The 18959-nt window shown below is 36.4% G+C and overlaps 1 protein-coding gene and 1 pseudogene across 1 annotated transcript; one reads left to right on the top strand and one right to left on the bottom strand.

The window, feature by feature from the left end:
* Window positions 1-1472: 1472 nt before the first annotated feature.
* On the bottom strand, window positions 1473-10253 carry LOC140809174 (probable CoA ligase CCL7; annotated as a pseudogene).
* LOC140836949 (RNA-dependent RNA polymerase 2-like) lies at window positions 10185-17435 on the top strand. Its single transcript, XM_073202851.1, is given in 5 exon segments — window positions 10185-10824; window positions 14024-15927; window positions 16272-16422; window positions 16504-17142; window positions 17144-17435. Coding segments are annotated over 5 exon segments (3429 nt in total). The 5' UTR covers window positions 10185-10266; the 3' UTR covers window positions 17321-17435.
* Window positions 17436-18959: the final 1524 nt, after the last annotated feature.

Raw genomic sequence — 18959 nt, 5'->3', positions numbered from 1 at the left:
AATAACTAAGAAATAATTGTGTACAAGCATAATACTTACGCGATGCCTCATGAAAAAAAATCATTAGAAAACTAACTTGAGTTTACAAACACCAACACTAGTGATTTTAACGAAAATTAATTTCCTCAACATTGAGAAAACAAATTGCTTTCTAAAACAAATAACAAGAGTAAAATGTATTCAAGAAAGCAAAACACGGTGCCCAAAAACAGAGTAATAAAAACACGAACTTCAGTCAACACTCACATGCTTGTTGTTGGCAGATGTCTCAACAATCACGGCAACACGTAAAACAATATTATTCAAAACAACAACGTACTTTTGAATTTTTTTCCTCTGAAGTTCACGGCGTGCAAAGGTGTGAAGCCACAAAAAATCCTTTTTTCTTCAGATGATTTATCTTATTTATAGCTTCCTTCTCTCAGGGGCGGGGCTACATGCTCTTGTAGCTCGGGTGGCCAAATTTTTTAAAAAAACTTTTTTGTGTAATTTTGTATAATTTTGAAATAATATGATATTAGTCCGATAGATCAATTTAAAATATTAAAAAATTCTAAAGTTTAAAATTTTAGCCCGGACGGAGCCATATTTTTGGCTCCGCCACTGCCTTCTCTCCTATTGTTTATCTCAAAAAAAAATCCTACAAAATATAAAAACAAGATCTTTAATAAAAATAAACTATTTTTAAATAATGATATCACATTAAAAAATTATTATTATAATTATTACATAGCTAAGAACACAAAACTCATAATTAATTATTTTACACAATCATATCAATAAGGAAAATATAATATTAGGAAATAAATTTAGTTTCGAAAACCAAAAATTATTTTTCTTTTCATATTGATTTTATGAACTCTTCCTATTTTTTAATACAAAAATATGTTGAATTAATCGTCTGAATTTAAAATAAAAATATATGAAGCTCGTTAGATGATAATTGAACATGTTCCGTTAAAATACACCCAAATAATAAGTTGTAACATATCTCGTAACGGACCATGACAACTCCTTTAAAATTTTAAATCTTTGAAAAAATATCTACATTTCTTGAAGAGTGAGTCTCATGTGAGACCGTCTCACGGATCTTAATCTGTGAGACGGGTCAACCCTACCCATATTCATAATAAAAAGTAATACTCTTAGCATAAAAAATTATACTTTTTCATGGATAGTCCAAATAAGAGATCCGTCTCACGAATAATACCGGTGAGACCGTCTCACATAAGTTTTTGCCTTTCCTGAAATAACAAAATTTTCATGTCCATGAATAGAATTAGCCCGATAGGCCTTCTACTTGTAGTGATTCTTGCCATTGTTTTCTTTATATTCGGCATGCTCCTGCTTGTAATCCGATGCATTACGAAAAGTGTTGGATAAATGAAGAGAAAAGAAGAGGAAGAGTGAGGAGTTGTAAAAGGAAGTGAGATTGTCTCAACGGTGACAGCTTATCGGTTTCCAAGATTTGGCTATGGTCCAAGAAAGGCAAAATCTTTTATTTTAGGATGTCTAAGAAGTAACTCTTCTAGTTCTGCTGGTGCAACCTTCAGCACCCAAAATAAAATTTACACCATGTGTCCACAAATTGATAGCTTAAGAAGTCCATTTTATTGATAATATATCATATAAATTCAGATGTAGGTGATTAAGATCAAGTTACCTGAAATCCTTTACATTTAATGAGCTCTTTTATGCGGTCCACCACAAAAAGTTGTCCCTCCTCATCGAAATAACCGAGATCTCCAGTGTGTAACCAACCGTGATAATCTATAGTTTCAATGGTTACCTTTTGGTTCTTGAAATAACCTATGAACAACAAGCATATCAACTCTAGCTCATGGAAATCGCCATTGATCTTGGTTAGAATCCTTTAATGGAAACTTCACCAACCTTGCATTACATTCAGCCCACGAATTTGAATTCCCCGTCTTGAAAGGTGGGAGAGGTTTCTTTGTGTGTATATCGAATATTTGAGCTTCAACTCCAGCATCAAGAACTCCGGTGGAACCGGAGTGGCGAGAAGTCATGGCTTTTCGACACTCCAGTGAAATTACCTCACATATGTCTGTCATGCCATAGCCTGCCCCAAGGCACAACAGAACAATTAGTTTGTGGCACTTCAATGAGAATGTTGCATTTATCTTACGATGTTATCTGTGTAGGGTCCATATATGATATAACTAGCCCTCTCCCGCCTAAGCAGCCTAATCTCAGTGAAAATAGTGCCATTTTTGAAAGGGTATATCATGCTTCACCTGATATAAAGCAGCTTGTGGGAAAACTTTAGCACACTCTTCCATCACATCCTTTCCCAAAGATGCAGCACCCGTATCGATCTCTCTAAGCACGAACATCTTCACGATCTCACTCTGTTTAACAACCGTAGGGGCACAACATACAAGTGTGTCACCTTATATATATGTCTCTATTGCTAAATAATCAAGCCACAAATATTTGAATTCAAAGCCACCTAAATTGAATTCAAAGAAACTCATTTTTGAATTATAAACACATGTGTTGATTAGTCAAAAAATTATGAGGTAAGCCATGATGTTTTTATTTTTGTTTTTTCCCTAAACTTTACCTATAAATACCCACCCATTCTTCATTCCAAAATCACACCAAAAACACAAATCCTCTCATCTACAATCATAAGTGTAGAAGTGAGATAAAGGATTTAGTGTGAGATTTCTTAAGGAGTGTTTATCCTTGGAAGGAATAGGATTAGTGGAGAGAAAGTGAGTGTTAAAATCAGAGTGTTCTGAGTGAAATACTTTGTATTCTCAATTCTCTTGTCTTCTTTGTTATTAATAAAGAAGTGATCTCCTTGAGAGGTTTAGAGTGGACGTAGCCCAATCTTGGGGTGAACCACTATAAATATTGGTGTCCATCTTATTTATTGTTGATATCACTTATGATGTTCCGCTGCGATGTTACCTCGTTTATTTCCCTGATATCCCAACAACTGGTATCAGAGCTAGATTCTCAAATACTATAGGAAGTCCTCGTATGCTCTGTGGTTGCAGCTTAGTCTGAACTTCCACATCAGAAAAGGCTTTCTAGACAGTATTAGGGAAGTGGTTCTTTTGTGTTCAGGCTTTGACGATTATTCGTTGGTAGCATTCACAAAAGATGGAGGTACGCACAAGCAAGATGATTAGCCTTAATGGCTCTAATTATCAACTTTGGAAAAGTAAGATGAAAGATCTTCTATTCGTCACCAAGATGCACCTACCGGTGTTCAGCGAGTCTAAACCAGATGATAAATCAGATGCTGAATGGAACTTCGAGCACGAGCAAGTCTGCGGGTACATTCGACAATTTGTCGATGACAACGTGTATAATCACATCTCTAACGAGACACATGCTCGTACGCTTTGGACAAAGTTGGAGACACTATATGCCTCCAAAAGTGGTAACAACAAATTGTTCTATTTGAGCAAGCTTGTCCAGGTTCGATACAAAGAAGGAACTCTGGTCGCAGATCATCTGAACGAGATTCAAGGATTCGTGGAGCAGTTATCAAGTATGAGCATAAAACTTGATGACGAGGTGATAGCTCTGATTGTGCTAGCTTCATTGCCAGAGTCTTGGGAGACTCTGAAGGTATCACTCACGAACACAGCACCAGGAGGAGCCGTGAGTATGGACTTCATCAAGAGTGGCATCTTGAATGAAGAGATGAGGCGGAGATCTCAAGGTTCCTCTACCTCACAGTCAGATATTTTGGCTGCTGAGTCAAGGGGAAGAAGCAAGATCAAGAAAAACACAAATCAGAAGCCAAGAAGAAGCAAGTCCTCGGGGAGATATGCCAACGTAAAGTGTTATCGCTGTGGAGAAAACGGACATATTAAAAAATATTGTCGGCAACCGAAAAACAAACATGAAACCGATGATGAGCAAACAAACGCCATTGACGAGTTCAATGTTGTTCACGAGCTAGAGCAGGAGTCCGTAAATTTGGCAACTCAAGTAACTAGTTGGGTGATCGATAGTGGAGCAACAGTCCACGTCACATCTCGAAGAGAATGCTTTACATCCTACACACAAGGAGACTTTGGTGTGGTGAGGATGGGGAATAACGACTTATCCAGAGTCGTGGGAAAAGGAGATGTGAGCTTGACTACCGTGGATGGCTCTACACTGATCCTGAAAGACGTCAGGCATGTGCCAGATATGCGCCTGAGTCTGATATCAGTCGAAAGACTCGATGAAGAAGGTTTCTGTACAACCTTCCGAAATGGGGTATGTAAGATTTCAAGAGGATCACTTGTGGTGGCAAAGGGATTAAAGATGTCAAAGCTATATGTAGTTCAGGAAAATCATTCTGAAGGAGTGAACTACGCAGGGGAAGAAAACTCAACAGAGTTGTGGCACCGACGTCTTGGTCACATAAGTGAAAAGAATCTTACACGCCTTGTGAGCAAGCAAGTTCTGCCTGGTATAAAGCAGGTTCATATGAAACAATGCACAAACTGCTTAGCCGGAAAGCAAAACAGGATATCATTCAAAAGTTCACCTCCTAGCAGAGCAGAAAAAATTCTAGATCTGGTGCACTCAGATCTATGTGGTCCGATGCCATTGTCGCTCGGAGGAGCGAGGTACTGGGTAACTTTTATCGATGATCATTCTCGGAAAATTTGGGTGTGGACACTCAAAACCAAGGACCAAGTTGCGGAAACATTCAACAATTTTCTAAACTTGGTTGAACGGCAAACATGCATTAAACTCAAATGTATTCGAACGGATAATGGAGGAGAATACATTGGATCCTTTGATGAGATATGCAAAAAGAACGGAATCAGACATCAAACAACACCACCAAAGACACCACAACTCAACGGATTAGCTGAGAGGATGAATAGAACTTTGGCAGAAAGAGTCAGAAGCATGCTCTCACATGCAAAGCTGACTAAGGAATTTTGGGGTGAGGCCGTGGTTGCTGCTGCATATATATTGAATCGCTCACCTTGTGTTCCTCTCAATTATGATGTCCCAGAGCAGGTGTGGCAAGGCAAAGAAGTTTCCTATAATCATTTGCGGGTATTTGGCTGTGTTGCTTATGTTCATATACCAAAGGATGAAAGACAGAAGTTGGATGTCAAAACAAGAAAGTGCATATTTATAGGCTATGGCGAGGATCAACTTGGTTACAAGTTTTACAATACAGATCTCAAAAAGCCTATAAGAAGTCGTGATGCCATATTTCAGGAGAATGAATTCTTGGAGACTGCGGAAAAGGAGAATTCTGGATCTGAACAAGATCTGGAATGGTGGCCTTCAACGGTAAATCCACAACCGGTTGAAGATGAAGAATTGTAGAACGATCATGAAGATGATGATGAGATTCGTGTTCACAGTGAACCACCAGCAGAAAGTTCTCGTGGTACAATGACCACACGTTCTGGAAGAGAAGTGCGACCCTCAACCAGATATTCCTCAAATGAATATATCCTGCTAACTGACGGGGGAGAACCAGAGAGCTTCGAGGAAGCTATTACCAGTGAACACAAGGATAAGTGGATGGAGGCTATGCAAGAAGAAATGCAATCATTGCATGATAATGAGACGTTTGAGCTGGTGAAGTTGCCGAAAGGCAAGAAAGCTTTGAAGAATAAGTAGGTGTTCAGATTGAAGCACGAAGAACACAGTAGTCAACCAAGATTCAAAGCTAGGATTGTCGTCAAAGGTTTCGGACAGAAACACGGGGTCGACTTTGACGAAATATTTTCACCTGTGGTGAAGATGACATCCATCCGGATTGTGCTAGGGTTAGCAGCTGAGCTTGATCTGGAGGTGGAACAAATGGATGTCAAGACCGCATTCCTTCATGGGGATTTGGAGGAAGAAATCTACATGGAGCAACCAGAGGGGTTTGAAGAGAAGGGGAAAGAGGACCTCATGTGCAGATTAAAGAAGAGTTTGTACGGTCTCAAGCAAGCACCAAGACAGTGGTACAAGAAGTTTGAATCGGTGATAACTCAACAGGGATTCAAGAAAACCACTGCAGACCATTGTGTGTTTGTCAAAGATACCTCTGATGATGATTTGATGGTGCTTCTACTCTATGTAGATGATATGTTGATTGTTGGCAAAGATGCTTCTGAAATCAAAGGCCTAAAGAAGCAACTAAGCAAGATTTTTTCAATGAAAGACTTGGGGCCAGCAAAAAGAATTATTGGCATGGAAATCCATCGAGACAGGTATGCCAAGAAGACCTGGTTGTCGCAGGAGAAGTATATTGAGAAAGTACTTCAGAGGTTCAACATGGACCAGGCCAAAGCGGTTGGATGTCCTCTTGCCAACCACTTCAAGTTGAACTCAAAGCAGAGTCCTATTACAGAGGATGAGGAAGAAGAAATGAAAAGTGTTCCATATGCTTCAGCTGTTGGAAGTCTGATGTATGCCATGGTATGTACTCGGCCGGATTTAGCTCATTCAGTAGGTGTAGTGAGTAGATTCCTTTCAAAACCGGGAAAGGAACATTGGGCTGCAGTAAAATGGATATTCAGATATCTACGGGGAACCTCTAAACATAGATTGAGTTTTGGAGGATCCAGACTTGAGCTTGTAGGCTACACAGATGCAGATATGGCAGGAGATGTTGACTCCCGAAAATCCACATCAGGATACCTGATTACGTTTGCAGGGGGAGCTGTGTCATGGCAGTCAAAGTTGCAAAAGTGTGTAGCATTATCAACCACTGAAGCGGAGTTCATTGCAGCAACTGAGGCATGCAAGGAAATGTTATGGATGAAAGGGTTTTTGGAGGAATTAAGGTTTGTGCAAGATCAATACAAATTGTTCTGTGACAGTCAGAGTGCAATTCATCTTGGAAAGAATCCTTCAATGCATTCAAGATCAAAGCATATCGATGTTCGTTATCATTGGATACGAGATGTATTGGAGAATAAGTTGTTGAAGCTTGAGAAGATTCACACGGATGAAAATGGATCTGATATGATGACCAAGACATTGCCGAAATGGAAGTTGGAATACTGTAGAACTGTTGCAGGTTTGATCGAATTCACAAAATGGGCTTGAGGGGGAGAATTGCTAAATAATCAAGCCACAAATATTTGAATTCAAAGCCACCTAAATTGAATTCAAAGAAACTCATTTTTGAATTATAAACACATGTGTTGATTAGTCAAAAATTATGAGGTAAGCCATGATGTTTTTATTTTTGTTTTTTCCCTAAACTTTACCTATAAATACCCACCCATTCTTCATTCCAAAATCACACCAAAAACACAAATCCTCTCATCTACAATCATAAGTGTAGAAGTGAGATAAAGGATTTAGTGTGAGATTTCTTAAGGAGTGTTTATCCTTGGAAGGAATAGGATTAGTGGAGAGAAAGTGAGTGTTAAAATCAGAGTGTTCTGAGTGAAATACTTTGTATTCTCAATTCTCTTGTCTTCTTTGTTATTAATAAAGAAGTGATCTCCTTGAGAGGTTTAGAGTGGACGTAGCCCAATCTTGGGGTGAACCACTATAAATATTGGTGTCCATCTTATTTATTGTTGATATCACTTATGATGTTCCGCTGCGATGTTACCTCGTTTATTTCCCTGATATCCCAACATCTATAGCCATCAACAATTTCTTGTTTTCATAACGTGCCATAACCACCACCTTATTACCTCTCTGCAGCTGGGCATATAGTATAGTCGACAAGGCATATATGTGAAACATAGGTAGAAAGCACAAAAACACGTTCTTTGGATCGTTTCTTGATCTGATGTTGTCATCAAGGCCGAGGCAATGAAGTTCCTGTGAGTTAGAACGACACCTTTGCACGTTCCTGTCGTACCTGAGGAATACAAGATGGCTACCACCCATGGACTCGTCAACCATTAAAAAAGGGTAGTACGAATCTACGATATGCTTATTTTTGTTAATAGTTGGAAAATAAAATGGATATCATACGAATTCGGACAATATCATAGAAATGATCTAATTTCTAAATTTGTCAGTGCGTTTGGATAAGAAAAATCATTAGAAATATATTCTTTTAAAAAAATATGATGTTTTTGGGTTTTTGCTTTAATATCATTTAAAAACTACGTATTTATAAAGTTCAAAATTGTTTCAATTTTCTTTAAAAATACAATTTACCTCGAACCAGGTTATAAAATGCTTTTTTTTTTTCTTTAATATAAAAGTTGGAAGGATATCTTGAATAAGATGTCATTGAAAACTAACATTAGCATTTTAAAACTAATATTTTTCTAAAAGATTCTTTAATATAAAAGTTCGAAGGATATCTTGAATAAGATGTCAATATTGGAAACTAACATTAGCAATTTAAAACTAAGTGGGGTGTATTCAATTCAGAGTTTTGATGACTTTTAATGACTTTTTTAAATGATGGACTTTTATGGATTTGATAAATTTTTATTGACTTTTATAGAATCTCACAGATTTATAAACAGATTTATGTAGACTTTTTTGCAAGATTTTTATAGACTTTTGTGGATTTTTTATTATAAAATTTTATAAATTTTGTACTTAACTATAACATGTGATTTTTTTATTGATTTCTTTGAACCAATAATTAATTGACATATATAACATATTCAGTTTGAAATTATTTTCAATATTTATATTAATAAATAAATTTACTTATTTAAAAGTTAAATCGTTTAATCCTTACATGTGTATATATGTGGGTTTATATGCATGTTTGTCAATTTTTTAAAATACATCAATTGATTAAGATGTAACCTTCTTTTTAAATTGATAAAATACATGTGAAAATAATATTATTTATTATTGTGTGAATATTAATTTTGTATAAAAATATTATAGCTTACATATTAATTGAAAATACTAAAATGAATTTAAAAAATCACGGTTGTTATCAGACTATTTAATTATTAAGAATTAAGCAACATTTTTTTGATCATCTTTTATTATTATTGAATATTACATTAATTTGTATGAATCATAAATTAAAAATCACAAAATCAATTATATAATTCAAAATTTCCCGTGAACAATCAGCCAAAAAATGAAAATTTTGAAAAGGATAGATGAAAATATATATAGAGATACACTTCGAAAATTTGAGAGAATGATAGAAATAGATGAGAGGAGAGAAGATAGGAAGAGATGTGATGTGAAGAGACGGAAAAAAATAAATAGCTTGTGTATGAGTTAGAAGTTTTAAAAATCCATTCAAATCTTTGGGGTAAACCAAATACAATTTTTTTACAATTTGTAGTTGTACCTTAGGCTTTAATGTTTGTATGTCAATGAATTCCATGGAGTTATTAAAAGTCCATGGAAAATTTGAATACCTATAGACTTTTATAGAGTTTATAAAAGTCAATGTTGAATACCACTGGACTTTTTAAAACTCCATGAAAGTCTATTTTTAATACCACTAGACTTCTATAGAGTATGCAAAAGTCTTGATTGAATACCTCTAGATTTTTAAAATCTACAAAATTCATTAAAAATCAATAAATTTCCCAAGTTGAATACACCCCGTAATATTTTTCTAAAAGATAAATACAAATTAGTCAATTAATCGCGCCTAAATTTATATTATTTAACATATTTGTTCAAATATAATGTCAATTTTTTTATTAGTTGTCTCAAATTTCTATTGTGATATATGTATTTAGGATTAATTGCTTTATTTATTAAATACATTGATCATTTCCAACAAGTTTTATACTAGAATTCTCGTTAAATAAAAGTAAAATAATTTGTTTTGTAAAACTTATTTTTCTAAAGAGTGGGTCTCATGTGAGACCGTCTCACGGATCATAAACGGGTCAACCCTACCCATATTCATAATAAAAAGTAATACTCTTAGCATAAAAAGTAATACTTTTTCATGAGTGACCCAATTAGAGATCCGTCTCACAAATATGACCCGTGAGACCGTCTCACACAGGTTTTTGCCTTTTCTAAATTGTTTTTTTTAATATGTTTGAAATTACGAGTAAGTCTAAATATATGGAACAAAAAAATATCTATTTAATACATATTATTGTTATTAATTTTTTGTAATACCATTAATTTCTATTATTATAATTTGATTTGATTATTATTATTTAAATATTAATTTTTAATAAAGTGGGTCGAATTATAATTTTTGTTTTATTTATTTATTTTATGTTAATTTTTCTTGAAAATTTATTTATAAAACCCGATGAATAATAGATTGTGTTCTCAAAGAAAAAAAACGACAAAATCGTCTACCAACGACGAAACCCTGTCTCCCTCTTCTCCATCACGCTCTGCGCTATGGGTATGGAAGAGAAGAGGCCAACGCTCACTGCGAGAGTAACGAACATCCCTCACGCAGCCATAGCCCAAGAACTCTTCACTTTCCTCGAATCTTTGTTAGGAAAAGGCGAAATATTTGCCATTGACATCTCCACAGAGCACAAGAACTGGAAGTCGAGAGGCCATGGGAGAGTTCAGTTCGACACCCCAGAAACAAAGATCAAAGCTTTATCACTCTCCCATCAAAGGAAACTGTTTTTCAGAGGGTCCCACCTCACCCTGTCCCATTCCTTCGACGACATAATAACTCGCCCTGTGGACCCGAATAACCGGTTTGAAAATGCGGGAGGGTTTGTTTTGCTTGCTGGGATCATGTCCAGGAGGGATTGCATGGGGATTTTGGAGTATTGGGATGATATCAAATTGTGGGTTTTGCCTGAGAAAAGGAAGCTTGAGTTCTTTGTGAAACACAACGGGGAGTGCTATAAGTTGGAGGTGGGATTTGGGGATGTGCTAGAGACTCGAGGATGTTGTTTAGGTGGTACTGAACAGAATGTTGATGCCATTCTTTTGAAGGTATTGTTTTTTCGTACTTACTCCTCGGTTCTCTTTTCCCTTTCAGTTTGATTGTTTTTGAGCCCTTATAATTAGCCTTAAAGCTATAACTATTAAGCAAGACACAATTTTATTTATTTATAATCGAGGCAGTGCTGAGTTCTCTTACTCAATAATTGATCAAGATGATAGACTCATGATCTACTATTATTGTCTCACATCCCTTATATATCACTTTTTCCTTTTTTCAACCGTCTGACTTTGCCCCCATAAATTGGGTTGTTTGGCTCACGAGTACGGGGACCTGCTTTTCTACCTGCTAAGGTTGTCTCACGGCCTTTTTGCTACCGTCGACCTTGTCTTCAGGATAAACAATAGTCTATCTAGTCAACCAGATCAACGGCATATAGTTAGTAGATTGATGCATGAGAACTTCCCAGGAAGTCAGTCAACCATTTCAGTAATACTTGCACTCTTGCGTGCTTAACCCAACGTCCCACAAGAATTATAAAAATATACTTCTTGGGAGAATTGAATACATGACCTTGCTTTGATATCAATTGTTAAGATCAAGCGCTTATCAATAGGCCAACAATTATTGTTGTTTATTTTTTTATACACATGGTTGCAGAATGCTCCTACTTGATTGCTAATGGATCAGGTTGATAGGCCCATGAGTCTGGGGAAGTGCGTGTATATGTGATGGTGTTGTCTCATATATTTTAGAGATCGGATCGTCAGCCTTTGTTTCAATAGAAATAGTATTATCCGTTAAGAGCTGACGTCAAAGCAATAGTTATTTGGGGCGCAAGGAGCACTAAGAGCTAGGGTACCTTGGGGCATGAGACACAAAGAGTAAGGCGAAACACATTCTTTACGGCGCATTTAACACAAATTATAAAATTCAACATAATGAGCACTACAAGCTTGGATCTTTGGGAAACTCTCTGCCCATAATGCTTTGCATATATTATTTTTTTGCTTTCTCACATACTGTTTTGTGGAAATATGCTGTACAATCTTTGTGCACGTGTTGCCATCTGTCAACCCACAAATATTCATATACAACTCGTGCAAGGTTTGTGAACCCACAAATCTTCCAGTAGTTTGTTTTTTTTCCACAATTTTGTTAGATTCGCTCCTTCGTTTTTCTTTTTAACAATGTTACAGTGTGATTTTGAATTTGTTTATGGAACTTTTTCAATTGTTGTTCAGAAATTTGTCCACTACGACATTTTCATCAGCAAAGCACTATGGGTGATGAACGTAGGTATATCAAATTGGTATATCACATAATTTAGAAAGAATATTACCTTTGAGGTGTGAATCTTGATCGAATTGAGGGAGCAACACTGCACTTGGAGATGAAAATAGGTACATTAAATAGGTATATGACATTATTCAGAAAGCGATATTACCTCGAGGCTTGAGGCGTGAATCTTGAATTTGATTGAACGTTGGGGACTCTAGCGCTGCGCTTGGGTCTTGGGAGATGAAAAGTCATGTATGAAAGGTTTTTTATAATGTTAAATAGGTATGAGATTTGCTAAATGGGCTTCGAAAGTACTTGGGCTTGAGTTAATTTTTAGAGTGATGACCAATTTGCTCAAGTGCACGTTTCTATGCCTTAGGATTTCTTATCGCCTTCATGCGCCTGATTGAAGAGATGCGTCTGGTGCTAGGCGAACGCCTTTGATAACTATGGTCACAACCCACCTAGCTAACTAGATCAAGCGGTGCAACGTCAGTAGTTTGAAGCACGAAAACTTTCTATGAGATCACTCATCTCAGTACTACTCCCACTCGTGCTCGCTTGACCCGACAATCTTATATTTTGGTAGTTTGAATGTTTATCTTGGAAGTTGTTTATTTTTCAGGTGATTTTGTTGTGACATTCCCATTTCAGCACTTTGGTTGGATTCAATCTTAATGTGAGTAGTTTATTTGGGTTCTGCATGTGTGTGTGTGCTGTTATTGGTAAAGAAAAAATTAGAGTGCTTCAAGTTTTTTCTTCTCTCTTAATCTACGTTATTCATCTAGAGACAGAAAAAGGGGCTAGGATTGATATTGGAGAGATTGTTTTCTGTGATGGTCAAACGAACTTTGGACTGATACTGCGAAGTTAGTAACGTTTGTTGAGGGTTAAACAAGTAGGAGGACAGAGATTTTGAGGTGTCTACTCCGGCATTCCCCTTAAACAAATTAGTTTTGTTAAGAAGCTTTATCTTGCATTGATTCATCGTTTGAATTTATAGTGATTCACTGGCATCCACCATATACCTGTTAAATCCAGTCTACATTCCAGCTTGCCGTTACAAAGCTCATAGCTAATAGTGCAGTTACAGAAGTTTCAACGGTTGCGATTGGATTGTCTTCTTTCCGTTGTAGATTGCTATACAACTAACAAGTTAGTTAGTTAATAGCAGTTTGCTTAGTTAATACAGTTAACTAGATATAGAGAAGATGAGAACTAAATAAAAGAAAGGTTGTATTTCCATGAAATTCACTTTTTACAGAACAATGACATTGCTTTTCTTCAATACATTTTCTTAACACCATTTCTCTGTTCTCTCTGTTACAAAATTTCAGATCTTCTCCACGTTTAATCTTCAAGTTTCATTTCATGGAAACAGGAAATTCATTCTTCGACCTTCTTAATTTGGTTGAACATGACCAATGATTCCCTGCCTTTTTGGATTTCAACTGTCCTAGAAGTGGAGGCTAGGGCAAGAACCTGAGATTAAAACTCACACAATGTCATTAGGGGCTAGGTGGTGTTGAGTGTTATGGATGTATAAGTCTTCGAACTGACCAATCAGATCTGTTTGGTAACCACTGTTAAACCATTAGAAACATCCAGCATAAACATACTGATTATGTTAAGTACAATCAGATATGTTTGGAATTGGTGTGGACTTCTGAGTATGCGACTAGCGAGTTTCGAGTTGTCCCTGAACTTGATAAACACTTAATAGTTTGGTGCCACATCTTTTGCCAGTAAACATCCTGTTTAATAACTCACTTAGCATTTTGTGGCCCCATTATGTAGACTAAATATGGAAATTTACATGATAATGAGTCTCACTTATATTTATTGTCTACATTGAAAAACCATTGTCAAGCTAAGTTTTTAAATTTCACCGTGCTTGTTACTCAGTTTATCGTGAAAAAATTGTATACTTACACCTAGCTTGTTCTCTTACTCTGATTTTTTCCCCAGCTCAAACATGCACCTAAATTATTCAAAAAGGTCTCTGGACCAAATGTTGCTTCAAGATTTAGCTCAGACCGGTATCACATCTGCAAGGAGGATTTTGACTTTCTCTGGGTTCGCACAACTGATTTTTCAAGCGTGAAGTCAATTGGATATTTATCTTGTCTTTGTTGGAAGGTTGAAGAAAAATTTTCGAGCTTAGACATTTATTCCTGTCTTCCATTCTACAAGAAAGATGTAATGGAATTAGTATTGGAAGAAAGAGAAAAATTCCCCTCGTCTCCAAATTTAGTTCCAATTGTGCCTAACAATTCGGATTTCAATTTAGATTACGAGGTCCTTTATCAGGTTAACTCACTTGTACATACCCAAAAGTTGAGTCTTGCTTCGGTCGACGACGATCTTTTCCATGTTCTTAGCACATTAGATGTAAATACGGCATTGTTAGTTCTGCAGAAAATGCACAAGTTACCATCCTCTTGTTATGAACCTCTGTCTTTTATCAAGAATGAGTCTCACGTTATCAGTCAGAATGGTCATAATCTTACGTCATCAATTTTGAAGACATTAACAAATCAGAACCTGATGAATTGTCATAGAGTTCTTGTAACCCCATCGAGGATTTTCTGTATGGGTCCAGAACTCGAAAACTCAAACTACATTGTTAAGCACTATGCTGCATTCGGTTCAGATTTTGTGAGGGTCACCTTCGTTGATGAAGATTGGGGTAGGCTTCCTGCCCATGCAGTTTCCACCAGTACTATGCAAGGTATCTTTGCAAGGCCATATCAAACAGATGTTTATTATAGAATTTTATCTGTTCTCAGAGACGGGATTGTAATTGGAGATAAAAAATTTCAGTTTCTAGCCTTTTCTGCCAGTCAACTCCGATCTAATGCCGTTTGGATGTTTGCCTCGAACGAGCATGTCAAAGCGGAAGACATCAGAGAGTGGATGGGATGCTTTACGAAGATACGAAGTGTCTCGAAATGTGCGGCAAGGATGGGTCAGTTGTTCAGCTCATCAAAGCAAACCGTAGAAGTCCACCCTCGGGATGTTGATGTTATTCCCGACATAGAAGTGATTACAGATGGTGTGAAATATTGCTTCTCGGATGGAATAGGAAAGATTTCTTATCTATTTGCGAAAGACATTTCAAGAAAGCTGGGTTTGTCTCATGTACCATCAGCCTTTCAAATACGTTACGGTGGCTACAAAGGGGTCATTACCGTTGACCGCCGATGCTTCCGTAAGTTAGCACTAAGGAATAGCATGCTTAAGTTTGAATCTGACAACTATATGCTTAATATCACCAAGTGTAGTGAATCCATGCCTTGCTACTTAAACCGGGAGGTTATCACCCTTTTATCAACCTTGGGCGTAGAGGATGATGCTTTTTTGGCATTGCAAGAAGAGCATCTTCGACTTTTGGGAAGTATACTGACAAATAGAGATGCCACAATAAGTGTTTTGGATGGAATTGGTGGAACTGAAATCAAAAGCATCTTAGGTAAGATGATGTTTTTAGGTTATGAACCGAAAAAGGAGCCTTATCTTTTTATGATTCTTCAATCACATCTCGATAACCAGATATCCGATCTAAGGAGTAGGTGCCGCATTTTTGTCCCAAAGGGCCGTGTGTTAGTGGGGTGTTTGGATGAAAAAGGAATTCTTGAGTATGGCCAGGTTTACGTTCGAATAACCATGACTAAGACTGAGCTCCTGAACACCGATCAACCATATTTTCATAAAGTGGATGAGACAACATGTGTGGTTATAGGGAAGGTTGTGGTAACAAAAAATCCATGTCTCCATCCAGGCGATGTACGGGTACTTGAGGCTGTGTGGGATATTAAATTTGAAGAAAATGGTCTCGTGGATTGCCTCATTTTCCCTCAAAAAGGAGAAAGGTAAAATTTTGTGCCACTTTCCAATAATCCATATGTAAATTGTTTCTTTATGTGGCCTGTAGAAATAATGTATAGTTTAAATTGGTAAATATTGATATGATCAATTTTGTTGATCTGATAGAATTTGTTATATTTTATTTTTGTTAAGATAGGATTTTTATATGCCTTAATTGTTGGGATCTGAATCCCTTGGTACTCTATATAATGATTTGTATATTAGTTACTAAAATCATTCCTCTCTCCTACGACTTTTACGTGGTAATCATTGCTTCTTTGAGCACTCTAATGGATGTAAGTTTCTTTTGAATATTTGAGATTGATATTTAAATGTTATATTTCAACAGGCCTCATCCAAATGAGTGCTCTGGTGGCGATCTCGACGGAGACCAATATTTTGTTAGCTGGGATGAAAATCTCATCCCACCTAGAACAGTGGCACCAATGGACTATACTGGACGACGAGCTCGTATCATGGATCATGAAGTAACCTTGGAGGTAACGAGAAATGACCTTTTTTATATTTTCATCCATTGCAGGGTAGGCTGATAGAAGTAACATTACTCCCTGAATTTTCAGGAAATTCAAAGATTTTTTGTGGATTACTTGTTCGGTGATACTCTAGGCGCCATATCTACTGCACACTTGGTTCATGCAGATCGCGAGCCGGACAAGGCATTAAGTTCCAAATGTCTCGAGCTAGCAACCCTTCACTCGATGGCTGTCGACTTTGCTAAAACGGGAGCACCAGCCGATATGCCCAGATTCCTGAAACTACGAGAATTCCCTGATTTCATGGAGAGGTGGGAGAAGCCAATGTATATATCCCAAGGTGCTTTAGGCAAGCTATACCGAGCCACCATCCAGTTTGTTCAACAAACAAAACCAGACGATGAGCACTCCCATAAGATCTTGGCCGAGGCTTACGATCCTGATCTCATCGTAGATGGCTATGAAACCTTTCTTGAAACCGCAGAAAGCCACAAAGAACAGTACATAGATAAAATGAGCACACTGATGAATTACTATGGAGCTGATAGCGAAGTTGAGATATTGACAGGGAACCTGTACAGGAAGATGTCTTATTTGCTGCGCGATAACCGCAGGTACGGAGAGGTGAAAGACCGAATCTTGGCATCTGTCAAGACTTTGACAAAGGATGTCAAGGAGTTGTTCGAAAGCAGCTGCAGCGAAAGCGAACGAGAGAAATTGGCATCCTGCGTGGTATCATGTAACGTACCACCCGAGTTATTCGGAGGGCAGCTCGTGTTGCGTGGGATTTCCTTGGGTTGTGGGCGAAATCTTGCTGAACATCAAGTCGACCAGACGATGTATGATCATCGTGTATGCAAGAAGAGCATCGTGTACAAATGATGCATTTGGAGACAATATTTGACTAAGAAAGAAACTTGGCATGTATCGTGGAGTGATGAATAAAATTGGTTTTCGAGTGTTGAAACTTGAAATGACTTAAAAAGTTGATTAAATGGTATTGGCTTTTTATTATGCCATTGATATATTTAACTATCACAATGGAAAAATATACTAATACATGTTTAAGTAGGTATTTATAAAAATATAACTGGTACCATTTAAAAATATAATTGGGGTTATAAATTATACGAGTGTCGAGAAATTAAGTTAGAAAAATAATACATAAAAATTAAATCAGAAAAGAAAATGGACGTGGATTGAATAAGAACCACATTGGATAAGAAAAATAATACTAAAAAAATTTATAACGTGTTAGATCTAGGTACTATTTTTTGGTTGACGGGAAAATAAATGGTAGTTAAAGTTTTGTAATTGTTGGATATTGGAATACCAATATTTATTAAATTTCCGTGCCACCATTTTTTTTCCACTTATTTACTAATCGTTCTTATCACATCTTTCCAACAACCGAATTATAGAGGCATAATAACTTATGGTCATCGAGTTAACAATTTGATAGACAACGAGATAGCCCAAAATATCATCTTTTAAACATCACTGAATAATCAATTTTAAAATCAGAAAGTAAGTTATATTTCTTATTAAAATATTTGTAAATATCCATTCTACGAATCCTCAAACAATATGCCTAAATTTACTCAACAATATATATAATATATGCCTAATGCATTGGCATTATTAAAAAGAGATGGGAACGTTTCAACTTACAGATTTGACCGCATTAACTTTATATTTTACTTTACTATTAAAAGATTAGAAATTGAACTTTAACTCAACCCAAAAAATGAGTTTAAGGGGAGATGATTGTCTCTCACACTCAAGAATGAACATATGGAGCATGAAGTTTATAAATGATCCAAATATAGGCAAAACGGATGGCCAACTATGGGCACATAACGGTGAAACTTGAGCTCCGATACCATGTTAAGATTGGAACTTGGACTTAACTCAACTTCAAAAGTTAGCTCAATGGAGGAGGATTATCCAATCTCATATATGAAAATCCAAAAAAATTATCCTAACCGATGTGAGACAATTAACACATCTCTTGAGATGTTAGTTATATTGACATTGTCTCAAAAATATGTTTAAAGATGAATATTTATCAATATATTCTGAATCCTCAGTTATTAATGAAATCCAAATGATATCTGGATTGATCAGCAGATCATTTCGGTTGGCTATAATCTGTTATTTGAACGATATACTAGATCTTGTCGACTTATATTGAATATTTGACGATTTTTTTTCATTGAATCCCACAAGTACTGATAAATCTCTACCCATAAATGCATCTTTGATGTAGTGTCATCGAGGTAGTGTCGGTGAAGATAGTATGAAATTTTCCATTTTTTACTATTTAATTACCATTATCAGATCTTCACTATACTTTATTCACATTAATTAAGCTTTTAACAAAAATCGCACGAATGGAAATAAAAAGAACACGTGAATCTTAACCAGATTCCTCAAATCATACGAATATAAAAAAAATATCGTAGTAATTCAAAAGTAAATAAAAAGCAAAAATAAAAAATAAAAAAAAATCAAGAAGACAAGCCCCACCATGATGAACTGTA

The sequence above is a fragment of the Primulina eburnea genome, chromosome 1 (genome assembly GCF_022965805.1).
Source record: "Primulina eburnea isolate SZY01 chromosome 1, ASM2296580v1, whole genome shotgun sequence".
In the NCBI taxonomy this organism is placed as follows: domain Eukaryota; kingdom Viridiplantae; phylum Streptophyta; class Magnoliopsida; order Lamiales; family Gesneriaceae; genus Primulina; species Primulina eburnea.
This window is presented reverse-complemented; position numbering and strand designations above follow the sequence as displayed.